Genomic DNA, 24,883 nt, shown 5'->3' with positions numbered 1-24,883 from the left:
CCCCGCCCCCTTCCGCCAGGAACTTCCGCTCCTGGCTCCTCTTTCGCCGCCTCCCCGAGGGCCCTAGGCTGGGATCTGTGTCGGTCCCTGAAGGTTGGTGCGAGGGTGAAAGGGGAGCCCTGCGCCACTCGGGGACTGGGCGGGCGAGGGGGAGGGGTCGTCCCCTTGGTGGGAGCGGGAAGGTGGGTTGGTGACCGACGGCGAGGCGGGATCCGGCTCGGGCTGTGCTTTCAGTGGTTGCTTGGTCAGGAGAAGGCGCGCTGTAGAAGGCGCGGCGTGTGCCTCCGGGAGCTTGGCGAACTGGGTGGTCGAGTCCAAGAGGCAGCGAGGGCGGGGGTGGGTCTGCAGACGGTCAGCGAGCGTCGGGGGCTGCGGTCGGCGTCCTCGTTCCAGCGGTGTCCCCAACCGTGGTGGCGTTCGGTTTGCTCACCTGTCACGTGAGCGTATTGATGAGCAGTGAGATGTCCGCGATTCCCGGAGAGATCATCGTGAAAGGTGTGCGCACCCGGGTCTAAGGGTGAGGCAGTTGTTGTATTTGCGGGGTTTCTTGGCGTCTCCACAGCAGGCGGTGGCAGGGGTCAGTCCCCCCCCCCCCCCGCCCCCGCCCTGCACTGTGTAGCCTGACCTTTTTGGTGATTTGTGTTGGTTGCCGGCTAAGCCGTGCGTCCTTAGCAGGCTAGCCCCAGGTGTCTTCACAAGATGGTAGTGTTCCCGGAAGGTAACCGCTAGTGGAAAAGTCCTCTTCATCCTGTGTCTGGGTCACAGGTGCTGAGCTGAGCTCCCTTTGACCAAAGCAAGTCGAATGGCAAAGCCCACGCTGGTGTTGAGGAAATGGTTACAGGGAAGCAGGTCATTGAGAACCATTACGGGAACAGTGTGCCACACAAGAAATGTACCTTAGGTTCTTTTCCTATAAAATCACAGCCAAAAATGTTGAGTTGCAAGATGTATACTTTCCGTGAAGATAAGGTGTTTAAGCTACAGGTGTCCCCGTGGAAACGCAAATATGAAGCCCTGTGTGTATGTCTCTATTAATAGGAGCGTAGTTAAACCGCCGTGGTTTAAATAAGCATCTTCAGAATTTTAAGTTAATTCTTACTAGTAACTGTTGATAAAATCAGTAGGACATGGGTGTTTTCAGTAACCAAGGATAAACTGCATGTGCAGTTAATGGGCTTGGGGGTTCCCCTGCAATAGGGTGTTTCCTGCTGTTTCTCAAGGTGTGAGGTTCTGTTGTCTCACAGCAGGTGACCCCCCCCCCCCCCCCCCCCCGTTAATTGTCTTTTCTAGCTGTGTGTAGAGAGCCTCACACAAGAGAATCCAGGACCTAGGAGCAAGTCACAGCAGTCCTGTCATGACTCTGGTCCATTGGCCCTCTCTCCCAGCTGTCCTCCCACAGTCCTCGGTGCGTTTCCAAGAGCAGCAGAACATGCAGAATTCATCTCTGGTGAGTGGGTTGTTTGCTTGCTCCTCAGCTTGTGTTACATCGTGCTTCGTGAGCTTTACGAAGGGCAGTTCATAAATTAAAATAGAAAAGTAGAAATAAGTGAAACTCAGCTTCTGGGAAAAATACCTAAACGTGGAAATGGTGGCATGTAGGTATGGACGGGTTCTATGACCTGAGAGTCCTCCAAGGTGAGTGCAGGTTCGTCCCTGATTTCTCTTTCTGATGTCGTGGAGAAAAGATAGGCACATTTGTTATCTTTTCAGAATGGCCCCTTAGAGGAAAGTGTGCCGCATTCTCATGGGACACGAAAGCTTGCAGGCACGGAAGTCCGAAACGGTGCCTTTGTCGGTCACGGAGATGGTGTCGTGGACAGCGTTTCACTGGCAACCTGGAAATCAACACGTCCAGCATTCTGCAGCGGTGTCGGTCACCTGGGGCTGGAACACGGCTTGCTCACTAAGGGTTTTCTGGCGTTGCGAAAGTAGCGTCCCAGACAGCTTTTGGAAGGCCCTACTTGATCCTCGGCTAAAACCTGGGATGTCTGGGGGACTGAATTGACTGCGGGTCCTTCAAATAAGTCTCCCCACGTTTCTGTCAGCTAGTCTGTCTGTGTAGGTTGTGGGGCCGACTGTTCACAGTTGTATTTTTCTGACAAATATTTCCACTGCTGGTCTGCATCTTAACCTACTCAGTGTGGTCCCAGTTCACGTCTTCTAAGTGAGGAAATAACCTACAACCTGCATTATCCACCTAGATTATAGTTAGACTCAGTGTACTGTGGGCGTCGCCTCACGTGAACCTTCTGCCGTGGTGACACTGCTCTCCAGGATCTTCTCCTGGACATTCTTGTCCGTTAGCTCCTGTGGCGGCCTGCCTGATGATTTCTTCTGCTTCCCTGAATTCTTCTCCTGTGTGTTTCTTCTCCTGAACATCACTCTCCAAGTGTTCAAATCTGGCCCCCATATTCACACGATGCGGTTTTCCTCGACTTGTCTGGCCCTCTGTGGTTTGATAGTCTTGAGCATTTCCCTCCAGCTTGGACCTCTTCCCCATCCTTTAGACCATAGGTCCAACTCCCCCGTGAATGCGTTTTTTGTGGCTGTCCAGAAGGCACCTCACACGGAGCGAGTCCCACCTGAAATCCGTGTCGTCTTTTCTTCCCTTACGTGTGATATACCGTCCATTCACCAGTGACTCTAATGCGATTTCTCCTGGATGCCTCCTCCTCTCTCAGGTATAATCTCCTCTTACATGAAGACCCATGTGTTTGTTTTGTTAGTTTATCCAAAATCTGCATTGGTGCTCACAGACAAATGTAGTAACTGTCTGTTTTACATTGGAATTGTCCTTCTTGGAAAAATCTGAAGGATGTAATTGCCTGGTGATTGGGTTGGGTCCCTCTTGAGCTGTGCTACTAGCCAACATGTGTGGTGACAGCTTCAGGAGTCCGGTTGGAGAACGTATTCAGGAATCAGTGATATACGTTCAAACAAGTGTTAAGATGAAGATAGGCAAAGTATGAAACAAGGAGCTCAGATTTTTACAATTTTTACCTTTTATTTTTATAAATTTGTCAGTGATTCTATCTGTATTTTTTATTATCGTATAATTGAAATTGCTAGTTCAAAAATGAACTGTCATGTTTTCAACCCTGTTAAAGGATATTTAATTTTTCTGTCCCAGCTAATCATTTAAAAGAAATGAGTAAGGAAAAATGGATGTTTGCATCAACCATAAATAGAATTTTGGACTACAATTTGGTGAAAAGTTGGTTAACTTTTTTTATTTTGATAACATATACATAACCTGGAGCACCTGAGTGGCTCAGTCGGTTAGGCATCTGACTCTTGATTTTGGCTCAGGTCATGATCTCACAGGTCATGATCTCACAGTTCATGGGTTCGAGCCCCATGTCAGGCTCTGCACTGACAGCATGGAGCCTGTTTAGGATTCTCTCCTTCCCTCCCTCTGTGCCCCTCCCCTGCTTGTGCTCACTCCCTCTCTCAAAATAAATAAATAAACAGTAAAAAAAAAAAAAAAAAAAAAAAAAAAAAAAAATATATATATATATATATATATATATATATATATATATATATATCACCTCGAATTGGCCGTATTGGCCATTTTAATTAAAAATGTCAGTTCAGTGGCATTAGTTTTAATCATCTTGTGCAACTGTCTCCAGAATTTTTTCATGTTTCCCAAATGAAGCTCTGCTCATTAAATACCAAGTACCTGTCCCCTCTAATTCAGCCCTTGGCAACCATGATTTTATTTTCTATGTCCATGAAGTTGACTATTCTAGGGAGCTTCTATAGGTGAAGTCAGGCAATATTCATCTTTTCATGACTGACTCATTTTACTTAGTGTATTGTCTTCAGGGTTCAGTTGTGTCACAGGATGCCATGGTTATAACATGTTTGTTACTCCCTTGAGGTTGAGTTTAATTAGTCTTGACTCTCCAAGCATTTCTTACATTTTTTTCTGTAAAAATTGGAAGAGGCAACTTCTTCAGCCTTAAACAGTAACAGATAAAATGAGAAATCCTTTGATGGGGCGCCTGGGTGGCGCAGTCGGTTAAGCATCCGACTTCAGCCAGGTCACGATCTCTCGGTCTGTGAGTTCGAGCCCCGCGTCGGGCTCTGGGCTGATGGCTCGGAGCCTGGAGCCTGTTTCCGATTCTGTGTCTCCCTCTCTCTCTGCCCCTCCCCCGTTCATGCTCTGTCTCTCTCTGTCCCAAAAATAAATAAAAAACGTTGAAAAAAAAAATTTAAAAAAAAAAAAAAAAAAAAAAAAAAAGAAATCCTTTGAAAGTTTTTCAGTCCTACAGGTTCCCAAATTTATAGTATCTCCCAATTTTCTTTCATTCCTGTTTGCACACTGAAGTCTTTTTTTCCACCTGAGCTTATCACTTTTCCTATAGTATTTAACTAAAGGCAGCGACTAGTGCCTGATACTTACTACTAATACTCTGTTTTCCCACCTCTTTTTCTAAAGCTTTAAATCCATATGGTAATCATCCCTCATGTTACTTCAGTAACATTAGGTACATAAGTACCGGTGATCATAAGTAACACTGATCTGCTATTTAGCCCCTGGTATCATGGATCACCTTCGTCCCAGTTTCTCTGCACTGCTTGTTTCTGTTTGGTGGTTATGCCGATTCATTACCAGTTAGGTCCACAACAAAGGTTTCATTCTTTCTTATGCTACCTGTCCATCACGGATCAGTTTTGCTTTTTATCCTTTTTGTCTTATTCAGTATCCCAGACAGAGGAGCACTTTTTTTTACTGTAACATTGTTGGTCCTGTGACAGAGGGAGGACATGGTGATCTATGCATGGCTCTTCCAGCTTCTGCTTGGAAGTGACGTGTCACTTCCATTCACTTGTTCTTGTTCAGTGCCAGGTAAATGGAAGAATATAGATCTGTTTATGTGAGTTCCACCTCCAAGGGATATTAATCCTTTTGCAGAGAAGGGCACCACAGGGAGTACTGTGGACTGTATTGTATTCTCCCAGAATTTGTATATTCAAGGCCAGCCCTAACTGCCAATGTGACTGCATTTGGAGATCAAGCCTTTAGAAAGTAATTATTGTTAAATGAGGTCCTAATGTTGGGGCCCTAATCTGATAGGATTGGTGGCCTTACGAAAAGAGGAAGAGGAGAGATTTTTATTCCTCCACCATGAGAAAACACAGCAGGAGAGTGACCATCTGCAAGCCAGGAAGACGGTCTATACCAGGCACAGAACTGGCTGACGCCTGATCTTGGATGTCTCAGCCTCCAGAAATCTGAGAAAAATTTGCTTACAAAAAAATTTTTTTTAATGTTTATTTATTTTTGAAAGAGACAGAGTGTGAGCGGGGCGGGGGGCTAAGAGAGAGAGAGAGGGAGTCACAGAATCCGAAGCAGACTCCAGGCTCGGAGCTGTCAGCACAGGGACCAACGTGGGGCCCGAACGCACGAGCCATGAGATCGTGACCTGAGCCGAAGTTGGAAGCTTAACCAACTGAGCCACCCAGGTGCCCCAAGAAATTTGCTTTTGAATCCATCTAGTCTAGGGTATTTGTTATGTCAGCCAGAGCTGACTGATAAGGGAGAGACACTAAGTTTTGGTGAACAGAAGTATAACCTACCACGGTCTCTGTCTATTCTTACTTAATCTTCTCTATGAACTTTTAAATTAGCTTGTCTGTATCTAAGGATGTGTTGTTTATTAGGATAATATTACATGAATTTCCTGATTATTAACTCACTGAGAATTGATATCTTTTTGATGTAGATCTTCCTACTTGTGAATATGGTGTCTTTCATTTATTAGTTCTTGTAGCCTTCATATTTTTTTCTCGCATAGCTTTGTATGTTTTCTGTTAATGTATTGATATGTATTCTGCTTTTTGTTGTTGTTATAGTATGAATGTTTTTGTAGGTATGAAGACATTATTTTTATAACCTACAGTTTATAGAATTTTCTTATAGAAAATTCTTGTCTTTGTGACACCTGGTGGTGATTAAGTGTCCAGTTCTTGATTTTGGCTCAGGTCATGATCTCACAGTTGGTGGGATAGAGTCGGGCCTGCTGGTGTGCTCTCCTTGTCTCTCTGTCTGTCTTTCTGTCTGTCTTTCTGTCTCTCTGTGTGTCTGTCTCTCTCTTTGTCTCTCTCTGCCCCCTCCTGATTGTGTGTGCACTTTCACTCTCTCTTTCTCTGTCTCAAACTTAAAACAGAAAATTATTTTCTTTCTATAGAATAGTTCTCATAGGATTCTTTTGAGTTTTCTGCGTATAAATTATATTTAAATTATGACCGTTTTTACAACTATTTATCTCTTTTCAATTGCATTGACTGTTACCACTTGTAAATTGTTGAATAATTGTGGTGGGAGAGCACCTTTATACTCCAGTATTTCCTCATGAAGTGTGATGCTGCCTCTGGGGTAAGACATACACATTTAATCATTTTAAGGAAGAATCCTCTAAATCCCCTTTGGTTAATGGTTATTATTACAAATGGGAGAATATTTTGTAGATACCTGCTTAGTGTCTATTTGAATCATCATAGGACTTTTCAGAAACGTGAATATGATGACGTGTATTAATAGAGTCCTTAGTATGGAGGTTATTTCTATTCCTGGAATAATCTCTAGAAATTTTCTCTGTGTCGTGGTGTCTCTCTCTTTCTCTGACAGTCAGCATTGGTGTGTCCTAAGACACGGCACCTGTTCCTTTCTCCTTTCAAAGTCTCAGGTTCTCTGTGAGCCGTTCCATTCACTCTGATGGCTTCAGCTACTACTCAAATTCTGCTGCTTCCCCAATGTTTATTTTCAGCTTGGATCTCTCCTGAGCTCTAGATCATGTATCCAGTTGCCAGTATGACATCCCTGCGTACGCACAGACTTCAGACAAGCTGTGTCCAAAATCTATGTCTCTTGTGCACACTCTGTGCCCTATTTTATTTCATCTTATAGCACCAGTATGTATCTAGCTGGTCATGCAGACAGCCGGGTTCTGTCTTCACCCTTCTCAGAACAAATTAGAACCAACTTGTGTTCCTGCTTTCTTTTCGTTTTTGCTTTGTAGGATTAGTACCCTATTCTGTAATTTTATTGCTCTGTATCCTGTAACCCCAAGTTTGTCCTCTGTCACTCTCTTCTAAGCTCTTTCCCATCCTGCTTCTAGGGGAGGACTGTTAAAAAGAAAATCTGGCCGTGTAACTTATCTCTTCTTACTGGCCCCTCATTATTGACACCCTGTGGTTTAGGAAGTAGGAGGTACTCACACTGGGGAGGACAGAAGCAACCCTTTGGGATAAGGAGGAAATATTCAAATATTCAAATATTTGAATATTGAAATATTCAAAACAACGGTGAGTGCATCAAATTTGTTGTGTTGGAATTAGGTCAGATATTTAAATGCAGAACTATAGGGGCGCCTGGGTGGCTTGTCGGTTAAGTGTCCGACTTCAGCTCAGGTCATGATCTCGCAGTCTGTGAGTTCGAGCCCTGCGTCAGGCTCTGTGCTGACAGCTCAGAGCCTGGAGCCTGCTTTGGATTCTGTGTCTCCCTCTCTCCCAGCCCCTCCCCCACTTGCACTCTGTCTCCCTCTCTCTCTCAAAAACAATTTTTTTTTTAAATGCAAACTATAATCTGTTCCTTAAATACCTTTACTGCCTTTATGTCTCGTCACAGCCTAGGAGCAACCATTTGGACATGGTGCTGTTTGTACTTCCATTAATGTAGCATGTGTACCTGTTGCCCTCGTGACTTCTACTGTAGTCTCATAATTATGAGAATATGTTGTTGACATTAAACAGCTAATGTGTTTGGCTCTTCAGGGAAGTGTGATTGGATGGCACAAGGGCAGCTGTTTTCTTCTTTCTTACTCTTGTCTACATTAAACACGTCTAACCTAGTTTATCTAGTGCATTACTGCAGGTGTATGTTTACACTAAGGCCTCCATACCAGGTCACACACACCTTTGAGGAGCACAGTTATCTTTTCGTCTCTAGTAGCAAGGACGGTTCCAGATTGACAAGGGAAACTTTATGATTGTACTTCTAGGGATTAAAGAGTTAACATGGGTAGGATAGTTCTCCTGTGGATTCGTTTTAGCCCACGGTATAGAGTACAAAGCATGGTGTATCCTGTGTAAGACAAAACACACAAAAAAGAATGAACTCCCAGACTTGTTCTTCTGATCCCAGCTGATCCCTTGAATTGAGACACGTGTCTTTCATTACAGGGGTTGGTGTCGTTTGAGGATGTGGCTGTGAACTTCACCTGGGAGGAGTGGCAGGACCTGGATGATGCCCAGCGGACCCTGTACAGGGTCGTGATGCTGGAGACCTACAGTAGCCTGGTGTCACTGGGTGAGTGAAAGTGTCTTAGTGTCCTAGCACTGCTTTCTTCATTGGTAAACGTGCAAACTGTTTATGAGGTTAAATGCTACTTAGGTTTAAGATTCGAGGCCCAGAAGAACGTGGGTGTTCACCTCTCTAATCAGAGGTTCAGATCGGCCCTTCATTGCACGACTCTTGACGCTGTGCTCCTGTCATTCTTTCAAACGGTTTGGTAAAAGCCCCCCCTTTATTTCTGATCAACAGGGCACTGCATTCCCAAACCTGAGGTGATCGTCAAGTTGGAGCAAGGAGCAGAGCCATGGACAGTAGAGGAACCCCTAGAGCAGAGCCTCCCAGGTCTGTCAGTGCATACTGGGCAGGGGTCTGGGAAGGGGAGAGCATAGCAGATGTTGGGCGTGCTGGGTTGTTTTTTACCCGTGCTTTTCCTAGGCTCAGACATGCTCTATTTAGTCTCCAAAGATGCTTCTTATGTATAAACCACCCCCATCTTTTTTTCTATTTTCTTAGTCTTACCCAAAATCCAGTCTTTACCTGCCTCCTCTTAGAATGTTTTCCTTTGTTAGCCACTGTCTGTAGGTTGTAAGATGCCCTCCTTTCCTCCATCCTCACGCACTAGTTTTTTTCAGACATTTATTTATATACTCGTTATTCTTTCAAAGGTGTTAAGCAAGCACTAGTCATTTTGTAATTATGGGGATAACGACAGTAATCAAACAAGTGCACTCCTTTCTAGGTGGTTACCAGTTATTGAGTCAGCATGAAACACATATACGACACACGAAGTACCTGTGAAGTAGTGGGATAACCAGCACAGATGTCACCGTGACAGAACATGGGGTGTGCCATTTTAGTAAGGAAGCCCAGGGAAAGTGGTTTTGGGGTGATTAATTATTAAGACTGTACTTTGGGATAGCTTAAGTTTAAGGTGGCGATTTACCAAATTTGACAGTATAACATATAGGTGGATATAATATCTGGAGTAGAAATTGGACATCACTATTACAAGGTACAAGTTAGAAATATTGTTAAAGGCACAGGATTAGAGGAGGTTGCCCAGGGAGTTGTTAAGAAAAGAAGGGGAGCCCAGGACCAAGCGTTGTCAGCCACGGCATCACAGGTGGCAGGAAGGTGTGGAGAACCACGCACAGTGTGGAAAGGGGCAGTCCATGGCATGGGAGGAGAATCTGGAGAACGTGTGTCCTCGAGGCCAGTGGAGCCCGGGGTTTCAGGGTGCAGTTGCTTACGCTAAATCATTCTGAAACAATGACCCATACACGGACTGCATTTTCGCTGAAACTAGGACACATGCAAAACTCCAGAGTGCAAAACACAAGCCTTTAGAAACTGCACATTGTCAAGTAGGGCTGCATATACCAGGAAGTGGGCTTGGGATGCCAGGGTTTTTGATCTAAGATGGAGCCAGAAAGAGGTTTTCCAATGATGGTGGGCACAGCCTGGGTTGCAGAGCTTAAACCCTTTAGACCAGCAGGGAGAGGTAGCCCAGTGTGGAGGGTTGGAGCTCTCTGTACCTGTTATGGTTGTGAGAAGCGAAGTATGCAGGGTTTAATTAGGAATTAGCCAAAAGCGGTCTCTGGCTGGCATGGAGAAGGAGAGATGATGCCTTTGAAAAACCCCACGGATGCCCAGGGAAAGGTGAAAAAGTAAAGAAATGTGGGAACAAATCCTTGTTCCTAAGCAACATCCCTGCTGAGATGACAGAAGAATGGCTCTGTACTGCAGCCTAAAGTGGTGGATCCAGGAAGACCTTGTCATCTTCAAAGCTGAGTGATGAGAAAAGGCCCAGCACGAGTGACCTACAGTTATTGTGAGAGAAAGCGGGAAATGGAACAGGAACACAAATGGCAGATGAAGAGAAGTCAGCTGAACACTAAGACTAGGGAATAGGTGAATATTGTGACCAATGGTTTCCTCATGGATTCAAAAAGGAAAAAAAAAAGATAAAGCAAAACCAACAGATAAATAAAACCATGATCTGACATTAGAGAATCTTTTGGTGTAACTTGTTACATTATTTCATTAGAAAGAAAAATCATATACTTATCATAATCATACCCATTTTAACTCTGTAAAATTCTTATCCTACACGATGGAAAGAAACTTCTCCATTTTTACATGAACATTCCGTAAGAAATGCTTAGGTGTGGTTCATACATATGGTTACTTTGTCTCATTTTAGATGTCCAGACTGCAGGTGACCTGATGGAGACTGGCCAGGAGTATCAGAGCAGACTTTTGTGGCAAGTTGGATTGGCCAACTATGAAACGTCAACGAAGGAGAGAACCAGTTTGGGAAAAACACTTAATTTGAGTGCAGCCGACGTTTCTAAACTGATTATAAATAACGGAAGCTACTCAGGAGTGAAGCCAGAGTTGTTTAATGTGTGTCAGAACACGTTTCTCCCTGGTGAGCCTGGTGGGATGCGTGTTGGAGAGAATGCCGAGGAATGTCATACAACGGGGAGCCCCCTCAGGTGTGCCGACTGTCCTGGTTGTCATCCGAGGAATCAGACTTTGCGGCAGCCTCTCGAATTTAGTGGGCAAGGGAAAGACTTCAACAAGGGGACAACACTCTGTACCTATAGGAGAGCTCACATGGGAGAGACTGCCTGTAGGTATAATGAACATCGGGAAGCCTGTGGTAAGTCAGCTGTCACTGCCCAAGAGAGAACTCACATAGGGGAGAATCACTGTGGATGTAACAAATGGAGGAACACTTTTTGTGAGAAACCAACACAGTTGCATCTTGGTCTAGCCGATTTCGAGGAGCAACACCATAAACATGATCAAAGTGGGGGTAATTTCAGCAAGAAATCACACCTCGCTCAGCTTTCGAGAACTCCGTTAGAAGAGAAAACTTTTGAATGTGATGTATGTGCTAAAACTTTCTACAAGAGGTCTAATCTCAGTAAACATCGGAAAATACACACAGGAGAGAAACCCTATAAATGTAGCGAGTGTGAGAAGACCTTCATTAGTAAAACAGTTCTTAAAGTACATCGGAGAACTCATACAGGGGAGAAGCCCTATGCATGTGTCGAATGTGAGAAATCTTTCTGCCATAAGTCACACCTGACTGTTCATCAGAGAATCCACACAGGGGAAAAACCGTATGAATGTTATGAATGTGGGAAATCCTTCCCTGTGAAGACAAAACTCACCGTACATCTGAGAACACACACAGGGGAGAAGCCCTATGAATGTAATGAATGTAGGAAATCCTTTTACCAGAAGTCAGCCCTCACCATACATCAGAAGATTCACAATAGGGAGACACATCATGAATGCAACGACTGTGGTAAGACATTCCATAAGAAGTCAGTTCTCACTGCACATCAGAGAACTCATACAGGAGAGAGACCTTATGAATGTAAACAATGTGGGAAATGCTTTGGCCATCGCCCAGCTCTCACTGTACATCAGAGAACTCACACAAGAGACAAACCTTATAAATGTAACGAATGTGGGAAATCCTTTTGTGTGAAGCCAAAACTCACTGTGCATCTGAGACTTCACACAGGTGAGAAGCCCTTTGAATGTCAGGAGTGTGGGAAAACTTTCTACCAGAAGTCAAAACTCACTGTACACCAGAGAACTCACACTGGTGAGAAACCTTATGAATGTAATGAATGTCGGAAAACCTTTTGTGAGAAGTCAACCCTCAATAGGCATCAGAGAACTCACAGGGGAGAGAAACCTTATGGATGTAAAGAATGTAGGAAAACTTTCTACCAGAAATCAGCCCTCACTGTTCATCAGAGAACTCACACAGGAGAGAAACCCTATGAATGTAATGATTGTGGAAAAACCTTCTGTCAGAAATCACACCTCAGCAAACATTCGAGAACTCACACAGGGGAGAAGTCATGTGTGGCAGAGACTGGCTGTATGTATACCAAAACTCACTTTCTCTTTGTGTTGGGCACACAGTTAGCCTACATTTCTCAGCCTCCCTTTGTTGTGGGTGGGACCATGTAACTGAGTTCTGGCCAAGAGAATATGAACACACATGATGAACATTACTTCTAAGCCTGGCCACAAAAAAACCAAAAACCAAAAAACCAACATGCATTTGCTGAGTTTTTTTATTCCCTGTGCTCCTGAAGTGCAGATGACACACAGGTTTGTCTTCAAAGCCATAGAGTGAAGATTGCAACCATGACCTCAGGCAGAAAGAATTGATTGTGGAGGGCAGAAATCTTTCCATCTCTACCTCAGAAATCCTCACTTGTACTTTACCTGAGTGAGAACCCTTCTATGTGTGACCTGACTACAGCACTACCAGTCCATTGTAGCCAGTTCACTTTATGAATTTGTGAATTTGTGGCAGGCTTCTGTTGAAGTTACCAGTCCTTGTGTAGGAAACTCAGAGGAAAGAACCTGTGTTTTCATCTTTCAACCCTAAGTCAGAAATCATAGGAAGAAATAATGCAGTAAATGTAGGAATACCTTTATTGGTCAGAGATAGCTCATTGAACAGTGAGAATAAAGTAAAACTTATAAATACCTATTGTGTCCAAATTTTCAACTGAATGTCTGACTTTGTGTCTATCAGAGAATTTCTCATTAAGGGAAAACTATCAGGTTAGGTAATGTGGATGAAAATTTCAGATAGAAATGGTACTGTATTGAAAAATTTTGAACTAGACGACCATTGGTTCTCTGCTGCGGGTGATTTTGCGTACAAGGGGATATTTGGCAACACTAATGGTACTAGCATGGTGTCAATTCTGCCTTTTTCTATACAAGGTAGTTATAGGGCCCATGAAAATTCTAAGGGGTAGAGAAATAGGCTCCACCTTCGATGTAAGAGCACCTTAAATAGTATGTGGGATGGGACATAGTAGTGTGGCCATCTTTAGAAAATGCAATAGGACACTGTCCACTTTATGACCACCGAGTTCACATTGCTCACACATGTAATCTGTACTATAAAATTAAAGGACCTCAATTTATAGAGCTGTTTAGCTCAAAATGTAGGACCTCATCATCTGCATCTGGTCTACATGCACATAGTCTTTTTGGACACAGTCCCTTCTCTGTGACTTAGTCTGAAAACCTAGGACCTGATGTGACTAGTTATGTGCCCTGCACACACTCAACACACAATGGTAGCACAGAGATGAGGGATTCACCGATGGTCCATTCGAGGGAGAGGAACTGGGAGGCACTTAGCCTCCCATACACAGAAACTGAAATCTGGCAGGGCACACCATCAGTTCCTTAATTAGGATGCAGCGGTTCTGGGAATGACGTTAGGGCTCTGGATTCTGCACTCCGTCACCTCTCTTCTGCATGACCTAGGCCTGATTTATTCATTTTGCTGTCTAGTTTCTTCAGTTCTGGTTCCTGCCCAGAGGGCTCTTCTCATTTGAACTGTTTCTAAAACTTGTGATTCAAATTGATCTCATGCCTTTAAGAAAGTTTTTGGATTTCTGATAAATTATAATGTAGTCCACTAGGTGAAAGCCACCCCTATATTTCTGGAACAGGATCCACTCCACCTCGAACTGAGAGATGTGGGGACAGTGCTACTATTTATCATCTCTCGTAAGGGTTTACAAGGCACACTCTTTAGAGTCTCAAGAGAAGGGTCTTAGAGCAACACCCTTGGTCTGAGTTTCGCTCTGAGGCTCCATTTTGCCGGTAGCATCCCGATTGTGACCTGTAGCCTGCATTCATTTCATACTTCAGGGATCTTTGTTCCTGACTGGAGACGCTGGGAAGGAGGAAGAGTTTTATTTTCACACCTAGGTAGTCCTGGCTCCTCGGTGTTTTGTCTAGATTGTTCTCTAAAACTGAACGATTTCTTTTAGCTCCTCTGTCTCTACCTATACCTATGGTAAGTGACTCTACCAGCTATGGATTTTTTTCTTTTTGTCTCAGCTAGAAACCCACCCTTGGTTGCTCTACTGTGTGATGCTGGGGCTACATTTCTCTTATTCCAGCTGACACAATCTCTGGGTATCCAAAGAAAGGGCGTGGAGGGCGACTGCAAGACAGCAGGAAGGAGGATCTTTTTCCTTGGCAGCTATCCATGTGGTTGTGAGCAGGGGTGGGGAAGGTCCTGGTCCTGTTTCTCTGTCTAGAACTTTAGTACAGTGAATAGTATTTGAACATACCCTAAAGTGCTTTAAACATTTCACTGGTAAGTATTAAAGAAGGTACCTTCTATTCCTAGATTTTACATTTTTTTTTTTATTTAAATAGGTGTTGGATTTTGTCAAAGGCCTTCTGTGCTTCTGTTGAAGTAAGCATGTGTCTTTTTATTTAATTAAAAAAAAAATTTTTAATCTTTATTTCTGAGAGAGTGAGAGAGACAAAAGGAGAGCAGGGGAGGAACAGAGAGAGAGGGAGACCCCAAATCCAAAGCAGGCTCCAGACTCTGAGCCGTCAGCACAGAGCCCGACGTAGGGCTCGAGCCCACGAACCATGAGATCATGACCTGAACCAAAGCTGGACACTTAACCGACTGAGCCATCCAGGCGCCTCTCATGTGTCTTTTTTTATTGTGAATCACCTGAAGCTGCAAAATTAGCTGAACTGCTGCTATTCAAGGTGATTATTTCCATTGCTACTCAGGGGAATGTACTAATTTCCAGGCAATGCAGGAGTTGTTCTGATAAGGTGTAACCAATTCATTTATGACACAGGTCTGTTTAACTCCATGTCAGAAAACTGGGAGATTTATGCCTGGTGTCTCTAACTGACGGAGTAATTTCCCACCATGTCACATTCCCCCGTTCTTCCACAGAAACAGTGCTCTCCAGGCAGCCTGTTTGGATCTCTGCAATCCCACCATGTTAGTGTCCTACCTGGATGTGGGAGTCTTTCAAGACCAGGAATCTCTTCCTACTTCAGTCACTGTATTTTGGCTCAGGAGCACTGCTGCCCTTTATTGGGTGAGTGCATTTTCATGGAGTCTTAGGTGATTGACTCCCAGCACACAGGATTTCTAAGACACCATGTTCTTGTGACAGGTGTCGGTTACATATTTTGTGCCCAGGAAGGCACAAACTACACTTGGCCTCCAATTATGTTTTTTTTTTCTCAGCTAATCAGTGGAGACTGTGGGCAAGGGACTGACTGACTCCATCCCCGCTGTTGAGATTTCTGGGATTCGGTTTACTTCAGGCCTGAATAAGGAATTAAAGAAACAATCACACTGTGGCTTTGCAGACCTGCATCCTTCTGCCTGGGAACCCAGAACAGTGTGTTAAGTCCTAGAAAGGAGCAGACCAGAGACTATGAGGGTAGGGAGGCCTGCTGTGGCCCTCTGGCTGAGGCCAAGGCTTGACACAGTGTCAGGGGCCAGACAAGCCCTACCCCCTCTGCATAAACTCAGCTGAGGCAGTTGTACTGAAATAGTGCCTTTATTTCCCGAAGTTCATGGAATATGCTCCAAGGCAAAGAGAGTCCTTGCCTAGGAGGGCATACTACGGCCTTGCTTGGTGGGCAGACCTGGGTCTTTCTCCTTGCTGACTCCTAGGAGTTTAGGATTGGCCTGTGGGAGGTCAGAGTCTGAGGAGGGAAATGTCCATGTAGCCCTGTGCCCACACCCTCCCTGGGACCTGCCTCTTCCCACTCCACACTGCCAGCCCCTGCATTTTTGTCTTCTTTGTGCCCTGTGGGAGCACCCTTCCCCAAAGACCATCCTCTGAGGACTCTCGATCCCCTTCTTTGCCTTCCTGCACCCAGCTCCTTGCATGAGCTGTTTCTGCTCCCTGCCACCCAACCCAGGGCTCACAAGTTCTCCTGGGCCAGCCCCTTCATCTTGTGTGCTTTGGGCTTGAGCAGCGATCTGCACCCCAAGCGTTTCCAGCTCTTCCTTAAGCCTGGACAGACAGAGGTAGGGTAGGAGTGTGGGGAGGGGGAAGGGGAGGAGAAAGGACAAGAGGCTGTGAAGAGACCAGGAGACAGGCTGAAAAGGGAGCAGAGATGCCTCAGCCACCTTCCCCTAGAGGACTGGGGGGAGGGCCTCCACACGCACCTCTGCCTCTTTTGCTGTAGCTGCTGGCACTTCTGCTGCAGCTGTTCATGGCGCTGGGCAGCAGCCTCTAGGAGCTCCTGGGCCTTCCTGTTCTCCTCTTCAAACATATGTCTGAGGGGGGTGGGCATCAGCACTGGCATCTCCCTCCCTCCACCCCAGTCCCTGTCCCTGTCCTGCTCGTCTTACACTGCAGCTGCTGCCTCCTGGCTGCGGAGAAAGAGCCCCTCAGCAGTGGTCGAGCAACCGTCAGCCCCAAACTGGGAACACAGACGATGCTTCACGTCCTCCAGCTTTGCCTCCACGAGCTTCTCTGCGGCAGGAAGGGACAGATAAGCAGGGCAGTGCAAGGCAAATCAGGGCCTCCCCAATCTCCAGGCCTCACCTTCCCTGAGCAATTGCTCCTTGCTGCTGTCCAGGGCGCCAATCTCCTGGGCCATCTGCTCTGGTCTCTGAGTAGGTAGAAAGGAGGCCTGTGCATGTGTTTCAGCCTACCCCCATGCACCTCAGACAAGCCTACCTGGATCTGGTCTTTACTCAGCCTGCCTCCCTTCCTACTACTCGGGCCCTCTGGGCACACAGGGCACGTTCCAGCCTCAGGGCCTTTGTACTGGCCATCCTCTCCACCTGGAACTGTCTCACCCCAGATACCTGTGATGCTGTGCTTGAGAGGCTCACCAGGTGGTTAACGTTCGGTAATCTTGGAAGCTTTGATGTGAGGCAAGCATTTATTACAGGGGATCCTAAAAGCATCACTAACCACAAGTGTTCCCTGGAGAATCATTTACTAGCCCTGCATTGCCGTTTCTCTTCCCCTTACGTGGCCTCTTCAATGAACCTCTCTCTCTATCCCAACGTCTGTTCTCTCTGCCCCTTTCACTTGGTATCTAGGATCCCCAGGGGGCAAACACCAGTCTGCTTGGTTCCCCGCTGTCTGCCCTGTGGCAGTCATGGCTGCAAACACATCCATGGATCTTCTCTATGGATAACCTTTCCTGACTTCATCAGGGCTCCTCCTGGTCACCGCAGGGCCCTGGGGGAGCAGCAGAGAGGGCGGGCAGGACCAGTGAAGAGGATGACACCGGGTGGCAGTGAGGGTGGGGATGAGGCACTGAGTTGAGGGCCATTTTGACGTTAGGCCACCAAGGCTGGCTCAAAAGCCGGCGAGAGGAAGGAGGCCTGAGGCGTGACCTTCAGTTTGGGGCCTGGGACTCTTAGGGAAGATGTGTAAGGTGGGAGGAATGGCTGTGAGTGACTCACGTGGAACTCCCAGAGGTCCTTGTGCTGGCCCATCAGATCCTCCAGCTGTTCCTCAAAATCCAACCTGGGGGCCGGCCACACAAGATGAGGGGCCATTGGCTGAGACACCCCTCCCCAGCCAGGCCCAGGCCAGGGGTCTTCATGTACACACCACGGGAGGCTTGCCCATGTTCTTTGCTTGGCAGGGAGCACCTTCCCCACCTTGACCTTCCAAACCTCAGGTCAGCCAGCTCCTCTTCTAACCCCCATCCCTGATATTACCTACACCTACAACCCATCCTCGCACACTGCCCCCTCACCCCCCACCTGGCCCGGAGCACTGGGATTCACCTCAGTTGCCTCTGTTTGTTCTTCTCGTCCTCGATCTGGGAGTTCAGGGCAGAAATTCGCTCCTTGCACTCCTGCAGCATGGTCTGCTTCCTGCGAAGAGGCAAAGCAGCCCTCAGTCATGTTCTCTGAATGTCTCCCCAGGATGGGGCTGGGTGGAGCTTCTGCCTCCTCTTGGGGTGTGTTGTAGCCTTCTAAATTGAGGTCCTTCTCTGGTAACTTCATGGGTTGGGGCATGAGCATGTGCCCCCTGGGAATAGTGTAGTCACCGGGGCATGGTCAACTGCGAACACACACACACACACACACACACACACACACACACCTCATCCCAATTTCCCCACACAGTTCCAGTCTTGGTATGCCAGGGCTCAGTGACTCTGGTCACAAAATAAGCTAAACCAATGTTCAGGAAGTGGAGAGATGGATTCACAAATACTGAGGTGGATGAAGGGTCCCGATGAATAGAGAGAGACGCAATGGCTTGATGCCTCAATGAAGGCACAGATGAGTGGACAGACAGCCAAGGGTCTATTTTGGGAAGAGTGACAGGCACAGAAGAAAAAACAGCCAAAGGAATTTGGTATTCTAGCAAACGAATGATTATCCCAGTGAGTGAGTGTTCTTAACACTACTGCCTACTGTTGGGTCCAAGGTGGGAAGACACGCATCTGACCTCTCCGTTCTAAAAACGGAGGATGGGGCGCCTGGGTGGCGCAGTCGGTTAAGCGTCCGACTTCAGCCAGGTCACGATCTCGCGGTCCGTGAGTTCGAGCCCCGCGTCGGGCTCTGGGCTGATGGCTCAGAGCCTGGAGCCTGTTTCCGATTCTGTGTCTCCCTCTCTCTGCCCCTCCCCCGTTCATGCTCTGTCTGTCTCTCTCTGTCCCAAAAATAAATAAAAAACGTTGAAAAAAAAAAAAAATTTAAAAACGGAGGAAATGAGAGCTCTGGGTCCATGACTGAGTTTCCCTCTTTCTCTCCTCCCCCACAATGAAGGGGAACGAAGAGCAAGGCCCAGCTGGAAGGTCTTACCTCTGTGCCTCACTTTCCTTCTCTTGGCAGTGGAGTCTGAGGATCCTTAGGGTCTCTGCAGGGATAGGAACGAAGGGCCCCAGGAGAACCCATTAAAGCATCAGGCCTGGGCATAGTTAATATGGTCAGATCACGTGGAGTCTCGTGGGCACCGGATTGGGCTTTGTAATTTGCTTCAGGTCTGGTGGAAGCCACAGGAGGGATGCGAGCGGATTCAGGTTTCAAAAGGATTCAGCTGCTGTGGACAGACTGTCACACTGCCTCTGCAGGGTGACAAAGGCAAAAGCCTGGACACAGAATAACTACAATTACCTTGCTTTTTGTTCAAGGTCTCTTTCAGACGTACTTCCTCTCCACTCACTGGAAAACACAGTAACATGTTCAGGCATCAGGTACCACCCACTGCACCCTCAGAGAGCATACCTGCCCACAGTCACACAGGCGGTTTGGTACAACTGTACCCCAATCCCAACTGTGGACCCCTTGAGTTGAGCCCCCTCCCATCTTGTGCCCACACTCCCGGATGTGGCAGCAAAGGGCCCTGATGTTGATAAAGGGTTGAATGTGAGGGTCCTGCAGAATGCCAGTGCACTTTACATGGACGGGAGAGAAAGACACATCATATGAACTGGGATATGGGCTATGAAGAAACACATCAAGCAGTAAGGGGAATGTGATCAGGTGGGGACAAGGTGCTGTCTTTAGATGGGATGACCAGGGTAGGTTTCTCTAAGAAGGGGACATTCAAGCTAAGAGTTGATGGTGATGATGTATGGCAATAGAAACCAGTGGTATCTGGGGCAGAAGAGTCTAGCAAAGGCCCTGAGGTGGGAGTATGCTTGGACAGTACAGAGTGGGAGACTGGTAGGACCTGATGCCGCAGAGGGGGCAGGAGCCCTTGGCCGAAGCAAGAATGCTAAGGGTCCAGAATATTGAGTTCAGGAAGGCATGACACTGGGGACCTCTGGGTAATCGACCCCCTGCATGCTTACATGAGTCCATTTCCTTCTGCAGGGCCTCCCAAACAGTCCGGGCCTCTCCCAGCTCCTCACTGGCTTTCTTTTTTGCTGTGCCAAAAAAAAACCAAAACAAAACAAGAAACCAGACAACGTGTAAGGGCAACATCCAACTACACCATTCCTTGCAAATAGTGACATTTCACATTTGTCTTCAAGCAAACTGGGCAGGGGGTGGGGAGGACACATTTTACAGGGCAAGAAATGAGGCTTCCAGAGCCCAGCCCTTCTTGTTGGTCTCAGTTGGCAGCAGGGCCAGGTTCATGGACATGTGACTACAGCAGTTGCCTTTAGAAAAACCCACCCTTGGTTTGACCTGCTGCTGTGGTCCTGAAATACATACTTAGTAATCCTGTAACCAGGGGCCCTGCAAATCATGTAGCTTGTTCCTGAGCTCACCTTGCTGAACCTCATTAATCCGATTAATCAGGGCCTCAACCCTGGGCTCTAGGCTTCCCGCTGTAGGGAGGAAAGGAGGTTGAATGGAGATGACAGGGCAGGCAGAGGGAGTTGGGGGCCCTACAGGGACTCTCATTCTGGATAGAGGATACAAGGGAAAAAACAGAGATACTGAGTCAGGCTGTAGTCATCGCAATCAAGAAAAATAGAGGGGCAAGGAATTAATTAAAGCACGAAGGAGTGGGGCATGCTCTTCAGATATGGGAAGACCTCTTGAAGGCCTTAAATCAAGGGGAGGGCAGTTCCTGGGTGGGGTGGTAGGTAGTCAGTGAAAAGGCCTTCCCTGAAGTGGGAACATGGCTAGAAGAAGCCATGTGAGCAAGCAGAGAGCAGCAGAGGTAAGGTGGAGGGAAAGGAGGTGAAGGTGAAAACCTGGATTTAACTGAGTGTGGTGGGGACCACATGGGTGGCTAGCAAGGGGGCTTGGGGGAAACGTTTTGCCTTCTATCCCCTTATACTTTAATTTCAAATCCTTGGGCTATATTTTTACTTCAAAGAAGTTTTAAAAAGTAGGAAAGAGCCAATGGGTTAATTTCCAAAGGTTGTGAATTGTGAGTCCTGGAACTTAATCCACTTCCGCCTTTTCCCAAAGCTCAGGCTGTGCCTCAGTTACAGAGAAGACATGTGACCTTTCTGCAACTTCTTCATCATTTCCATCAAGTCTTCAATTTTCTGTGAGGACTTGGCCTGCCCTGTGGAGACACAACCAAACGCTTCATAATCCCAAAGGAGAGGGCCCAAGGAAGGGTCCAATAACTTTGGTATGGGGCTGAGGGGGGCTCAGATCTCCAGCCAGAGTGGTGCTCTTGCCCCTTGTCTTGAGGTAGACACTGAATTCGAGAGGAGTCAGGCTATTTCACGGTCAACTTTTCCTAAAGTGTGAAATCATACCACAGAGTTTCCCTTAATAAAACTCAGGGCAAGGGGAGGGGTGAACTTTCCCTGCCTGTACTATTCAAGACTGGGTCAAACCTCATGATGTAATAATGAAAGGAAAAGAAAGGAGGGGCAAAAAACAAAACAAAACTGGAAACAAGGGGTCAAAAGTCACTGTAACTGGCAGATGGCTAATTAACTAGAAAGTTCTAGAGTCTTATTAAAAAAAAACCACAATGAATAGTAAGAAAATTTAATAAGACACCATGTCATTTGCACATACATACGAGCTATTTTATATACATAATCAATTACTCTGAAGCTTGTCAGTAGAATATTTCATATTCACTTGTTTATAACCAATATAGGCACTTATTTTTAATTCCTTAATGAACTAGATGTTGGCGATTATTAATGGTACTAACGTCACAAGAGAGATAAATGGACATTATGAGCCACTTGATGTAAAAATACAATATAGGATTCTTGCCAAAAACGAAGTCAGAGTAATGCCTTTTAATTCTCTTAATCTAAATACTAATTTAGGGAAAATACAGGAACACAGGACACATGGGGATGCAATTAGCAACATCCAGACTGGGAACTTTACAGGAAAAAATCAGGATTTTTAACAAATTTTGGGGGGGGGGGAGGAAAAAAGGAAGATCCTTACAGATGAAAGGGGATTAAAAAGACATATACTCAATACTCAAAAACGGACTGTATTTAGATCCTGATTCGACAAGTGCACTTTAAAAAATATTGGTGACATAATCAGAGAAATTTGAAAACTGGGTTTTTGGTGACACAGGAACTATTGTAGCTGTTATTCAGATAGGACAGTACTACTGTGGTTAGTTTTCTGGAAACAGTACTATATTTTAGAGATGTTAGAGATACATATGGAAATATTTATGGATGATATGCTATGATGCCTGTGCTGCTTCAAAATGAAATAGTGGAGTGGGTGAGGATAAAAAGGAAACAAGGTTGGCCAAAAGCTTATAACTGTCAAAGTGGAAAAGATGGGCTCATGGGGGTAATTTTATACTTTGTTTTTGCCTTTTGTATATGCTTAAATTTTTCCATAATAAAAAGTTTTTAAAAAGCAACCAGTCAGGGGTGCCTGGCTGGCACATAGAGCATGTGACTCTTGCTCTCAGGGTTACAATTTTGAGCCCCATGTTGGGTGCAGAGAGTACTTAGAATAAAATCTTTAAAAAAAAAACAATGAGTCAATATAAAGAAGGTAAACAATCACTGCTTTCAAAGAGTGGAAGAAAGGAGGGGACAGTTAAGCAAAAATTTTACAAATGGCCCATAAATATTTGATAAGATATACGATATCAGTCATGATTAATGAGATGAAAACAGCACATCGTACCTATCTGGTTGGTAAAGATGAGTAAGTCTGACAATGGCCAGTGAGATGATGTGGGGAAATTCACATACAGATAGGCTGGAAACTGATGTGACCTTTCAGAGGACAGTTTTAGTACATCAGCATTTTGAAGGCCTAATTCCAGTTCTAAGAATTTATGTATGAGACATGCTCATCTAAGTATGCAAAAGGCATGTTAAAAGACACGGAAGCAGTATTTGTCATGTCAAAAGTGGGAAACGACTTGGATGCCCATCAGCCGAAAAGTACGATCCATCCGCACAACAAAATACTGTGCAGCCATTGAAAAGGAGGTAGATTCATTATGCATTAAACATGGAAGGAGACCCTAGACAGATGAAAAGTCAGTAAAAAATTGTGCATATAGACTCCCAATTGGCTACAAAAAGAGGCGAAATATATGCCAGTCTACAAACATATGCATACCACGTCCAGATAATTTGTGGCCAGAATCACCAAAGTATTTTCAGCAGTAGTTACCTCTGGAGGGTAGGACTAGGAAGGAGGAGGTTTGTCTTTCACCATACACACTTCTGCATATGGCTGTATTTTTTAAAGCTAACTGGCCCAAGTGACCCCAAACTGATTTTTACAGTTTGTTTGGGCAACCAATTCCCCAGGTATTATTAATAGCCTAGGCAGTGAGCTGCACTGTTTTTACCCTCTATTGCCTATGTAGTGCCCGCCATAAGGCAAAGCACAGCCTGGCAAGAAATACCTGTTGAATTAACGAAAAATCCGATCCCCCATTTGCTAACATTTCTGAACCTTGAGACTGAGTTGCAGACACAAGACCTCAGACACAAGGACCAGAAGTCCCCGGTGTGAAGCGCAAAGGGCAAGGACACTCTCCTATGTAGTAAGCACCGTACAACGCATGTTGAAATACTCTGGTCTGATGTGATGGTGCCAGGAGATGGGGCTTTGGGGAGGTGATTGGGTCATGATGGCGGAGTCCTGACGAATGGGAGCAGTGCCTTTATAAAAGCGACCCCAGACAACTCCCCGGCCCTGCCCCCTCCCCCCGGGGGGATGCAGCCAGAGGATGGTCACGCAGGCACCGGGAGCTGGTCCTCACCAGACGCCCTATCTGCCGATGCCTTGGTCCCAGACTTCCAGCCTCCGGAGTCACGAGAAGCAAAGTTCAGTGGTCACGGGGCGATCCAGGTTAGGGTACTGCATTATAGCAGCGCAAACTCAGCCACTGGTGAAGTGACTAAACCACCCACGTGGACTAGCTTATGGGAGGCACCTGAAACAGCCACACCGGAAGGCTCCTTTGGCGCAGCCTCGGCCATCGGAGGCGTTTAATACAAGGGGTGCATATGCATCCGTCCCACTTTCCTCCTCATGCCTGGCTGCCACGCTCTGCTCCAGGCGAGCCTTGCGTGCGAAGGTTCGCTACTCACTCCTCTCCTCTGCGGGACAGACACCCCGGAGCCGCGCCGGGTCCCAAGGCTGCACCAGTGTAGGTGGGTCTGAAGGGAGCGAGGGCAGGCTCAGCCCCTCGAGGGAGGGGAGTGTTCCAGGAGCGCACCGCGCGGCCGGGTGGCGCCACCCCTGCCCCCGGAGCTGGGAGCTCACTCAGGTCGGCGTCAGGGAGAAAAAAAACGCGGACGCTGCGTGCCGCCGGCCTGGACCCAGCCTCGGAAAAGAATGCCCGGGTAAGAACCGTTCTGGGGCAGCAGGGACGCCCAGACGTGGCTGCGAGGACAGAGGAAGGGGGCTCACTCAGGAGCTGCGCGCAGAGAGCCGCCCGGCCCAACAGAAAGGGTGTCCCCGGGGCTACTTCACACAGCCGAGGCCGACCTGCCGGCGGTGACCCTGCGTTTCCTCGGCGGCGGGAGGAGCGGGGGCTGGGGGGCCGCCGCGTGTCCCCGCCCCACCTCCCACGGCCGCCCTTGCCAGGGGCGTCGGGGCCCAGCACTACCTCCTGCCTTCTCAGCCGGGTCCGTGGCTCCCACCCGCTCGGCGCTCGGAGGCCCCAGCCGCCCCGCCATTCCCTCCGCTCGCAGACTCTCTCAGTGTTGGCGCCTCGGTTGGGATTGGGCCAAACCTGCGCGGGGGGGCGGGGCGCCCGCGGCACGCCTGCGCACTGCGCTCCAGGCCCGGTGAGCCTCGAGCTGAGGCGGGGCTCAAAGGCTGAACACAGGTGCTAGTGCGCATGTTTAAAGTCTCTGGGGCCGCAAACTCAG

At 46.9% G+C, this 24,883-nt stretch overlaps 2 protein-coding genes across 5 annotated transcripts; one reads left to right on the top strand and one right to left on the bottom strand.

Annotated features, from left to right (window-relative positions):
* Positions 1-12,835, top strand: LOC132684704 (uncharacterized). 2 transcript variants are annotated; one of them, XM_078435056.2, is made up of 5 exons: positions 1-93; positions 1,291-1,447; positions 8,194-8,320; positions 8,555-8,647; positions 10,509-12,835. In XM_078435056.2, the coding sequence occupies exons 2-5, from the start codon at positions 1,355-1,357 to the stop codon at positions 12,305-12,307; spliced, it is 2,112 nt and encodes a 703-aa protein (XP_078291182.1). In that variant the 5' UTR covers positions 1-93; positions 1,291-1,354; the 3' UTR covers positions 12,308-12,835. The 2 variants fall into 2 exon arrangements, with proteins under 2 accessions (XP_078291182.1, XP_078291179.1); XM_078435053.2 differs by lacking the exon at positions 1-93 and adding an exon at positions 1,711-2,681 and having other exon boundaries at positions 1,359-1,447.
* A 2,848-nt stretch (positions 12,836-15,683) lies between these two features.
* SYCE1 (synaptonemal complex central element protein 1) lies at positions 15,684-24,764 on the bottom strand. 3 transcript variants are annotated; one of them, XM_078435057.2, is made up of 13 exons: positions 24,619-24,763; positions 21,040-21,102; positions 20,351-20,410; positions 19,928-20,002; positions 19,248-19,295; positions 18,936-18,990; positions 17,907-17,996; positions 17,577-17,640; positions 16,702-16,789; positions 16,506-16,629; positions 16,320-16,430; positions 16,077-16,164; positions 15,684-15,833 (listed from the first exon to the last, which is right to left on the bottom strand). In XM_078435057.2, the coding sequence occupies exons 1-13, from the start codon at positions 24,686-24,688 to the stop codon at positions 15,753-15,755; spliced, it is 1,017 nt and encodes a 338-aa protein (XP_078291183.1). In that variant the 5' UTR covers positions 24,689-24,763; the 3' UTR covers positions 15,684-15,752. The 3 variants fall into 3 exon arrangements, with proteins under 3 accessions (XP_078291183.1, XP_078291184.1, XP_078291185.1); XM_078435058.2 differs by having other exon boundaries at positions 16,702-16,768; positions 24,619-24,762; XM_078435059.1 differs by lacking the exon at positions 21,040-21,102 and having other exon boundaries at positions 24,619-24,764.
* Positions 24,765-24,883: the final 119 nt, after the last annotated feature.

Source organism: Panthera onca, chromosome D2 (genome assembly GCF_046562875.1).
Source record: "Panthera onca isolate mPanOnc1 chromosome D2, mPanOnc1 haplotype 2, whole genome shotgun sequence".
Taxonomy (NCBI): domain Eukaryota; kingdom Metazoa; phylum Chordata; class Mammalia; order Carnivora; family Felidae; genus Panthera; species Panthera onca.
The sequence above is the reverse complement of the archived record's forward strand: the minus strand, read 5'-3'. Positions and strand labels throughout refer to the sequence as shown.

Coding starts and splice junctions, on each gene's coding strand:
- LOC132684704 (XM_078435053.2), top strand. CDS start 2,532: ATGCGTTTTTTGTGGCTGTCCAGAAGGCACCTCACACGGAGCGAGTCC. Junction 2,682..8,193: donor GATGCCTCCTCCTCTCTCAG/GTATAATCTCCT, acceptor CTTTCATTACAG/GGGTTGGTGTCGTTTGAGGA. Junction 8,321..8,554: donor CAGTAGCCTGGTGTCACTGG/GTGAGTGAAAGT, acceptor TCTGATCAACAG/GGCACTGCATTCCCAAACCT.
- SYCE1 (XM_078435057.2), bottom strand. CDS start 24,688: ATGGCGGGGCGGCTGGGGCCTCCGAGCGCCGAGCGGGTGGGAGCCACG. Junction 18,991..19,247: donor GACCTTGAACAAAAAGCAAG/GTAATTGTAGTT, acceptor CTATCCCTGCAG/AGACCCTAAGGATCCTCAGA. Junction 17,641..17,906: donor AACAAACAGAGGCAACTGAG/GTGAATCCCAGT, acceptor GCCGGCCCCCAG/GTTGGATTTTGAGGAACAGC.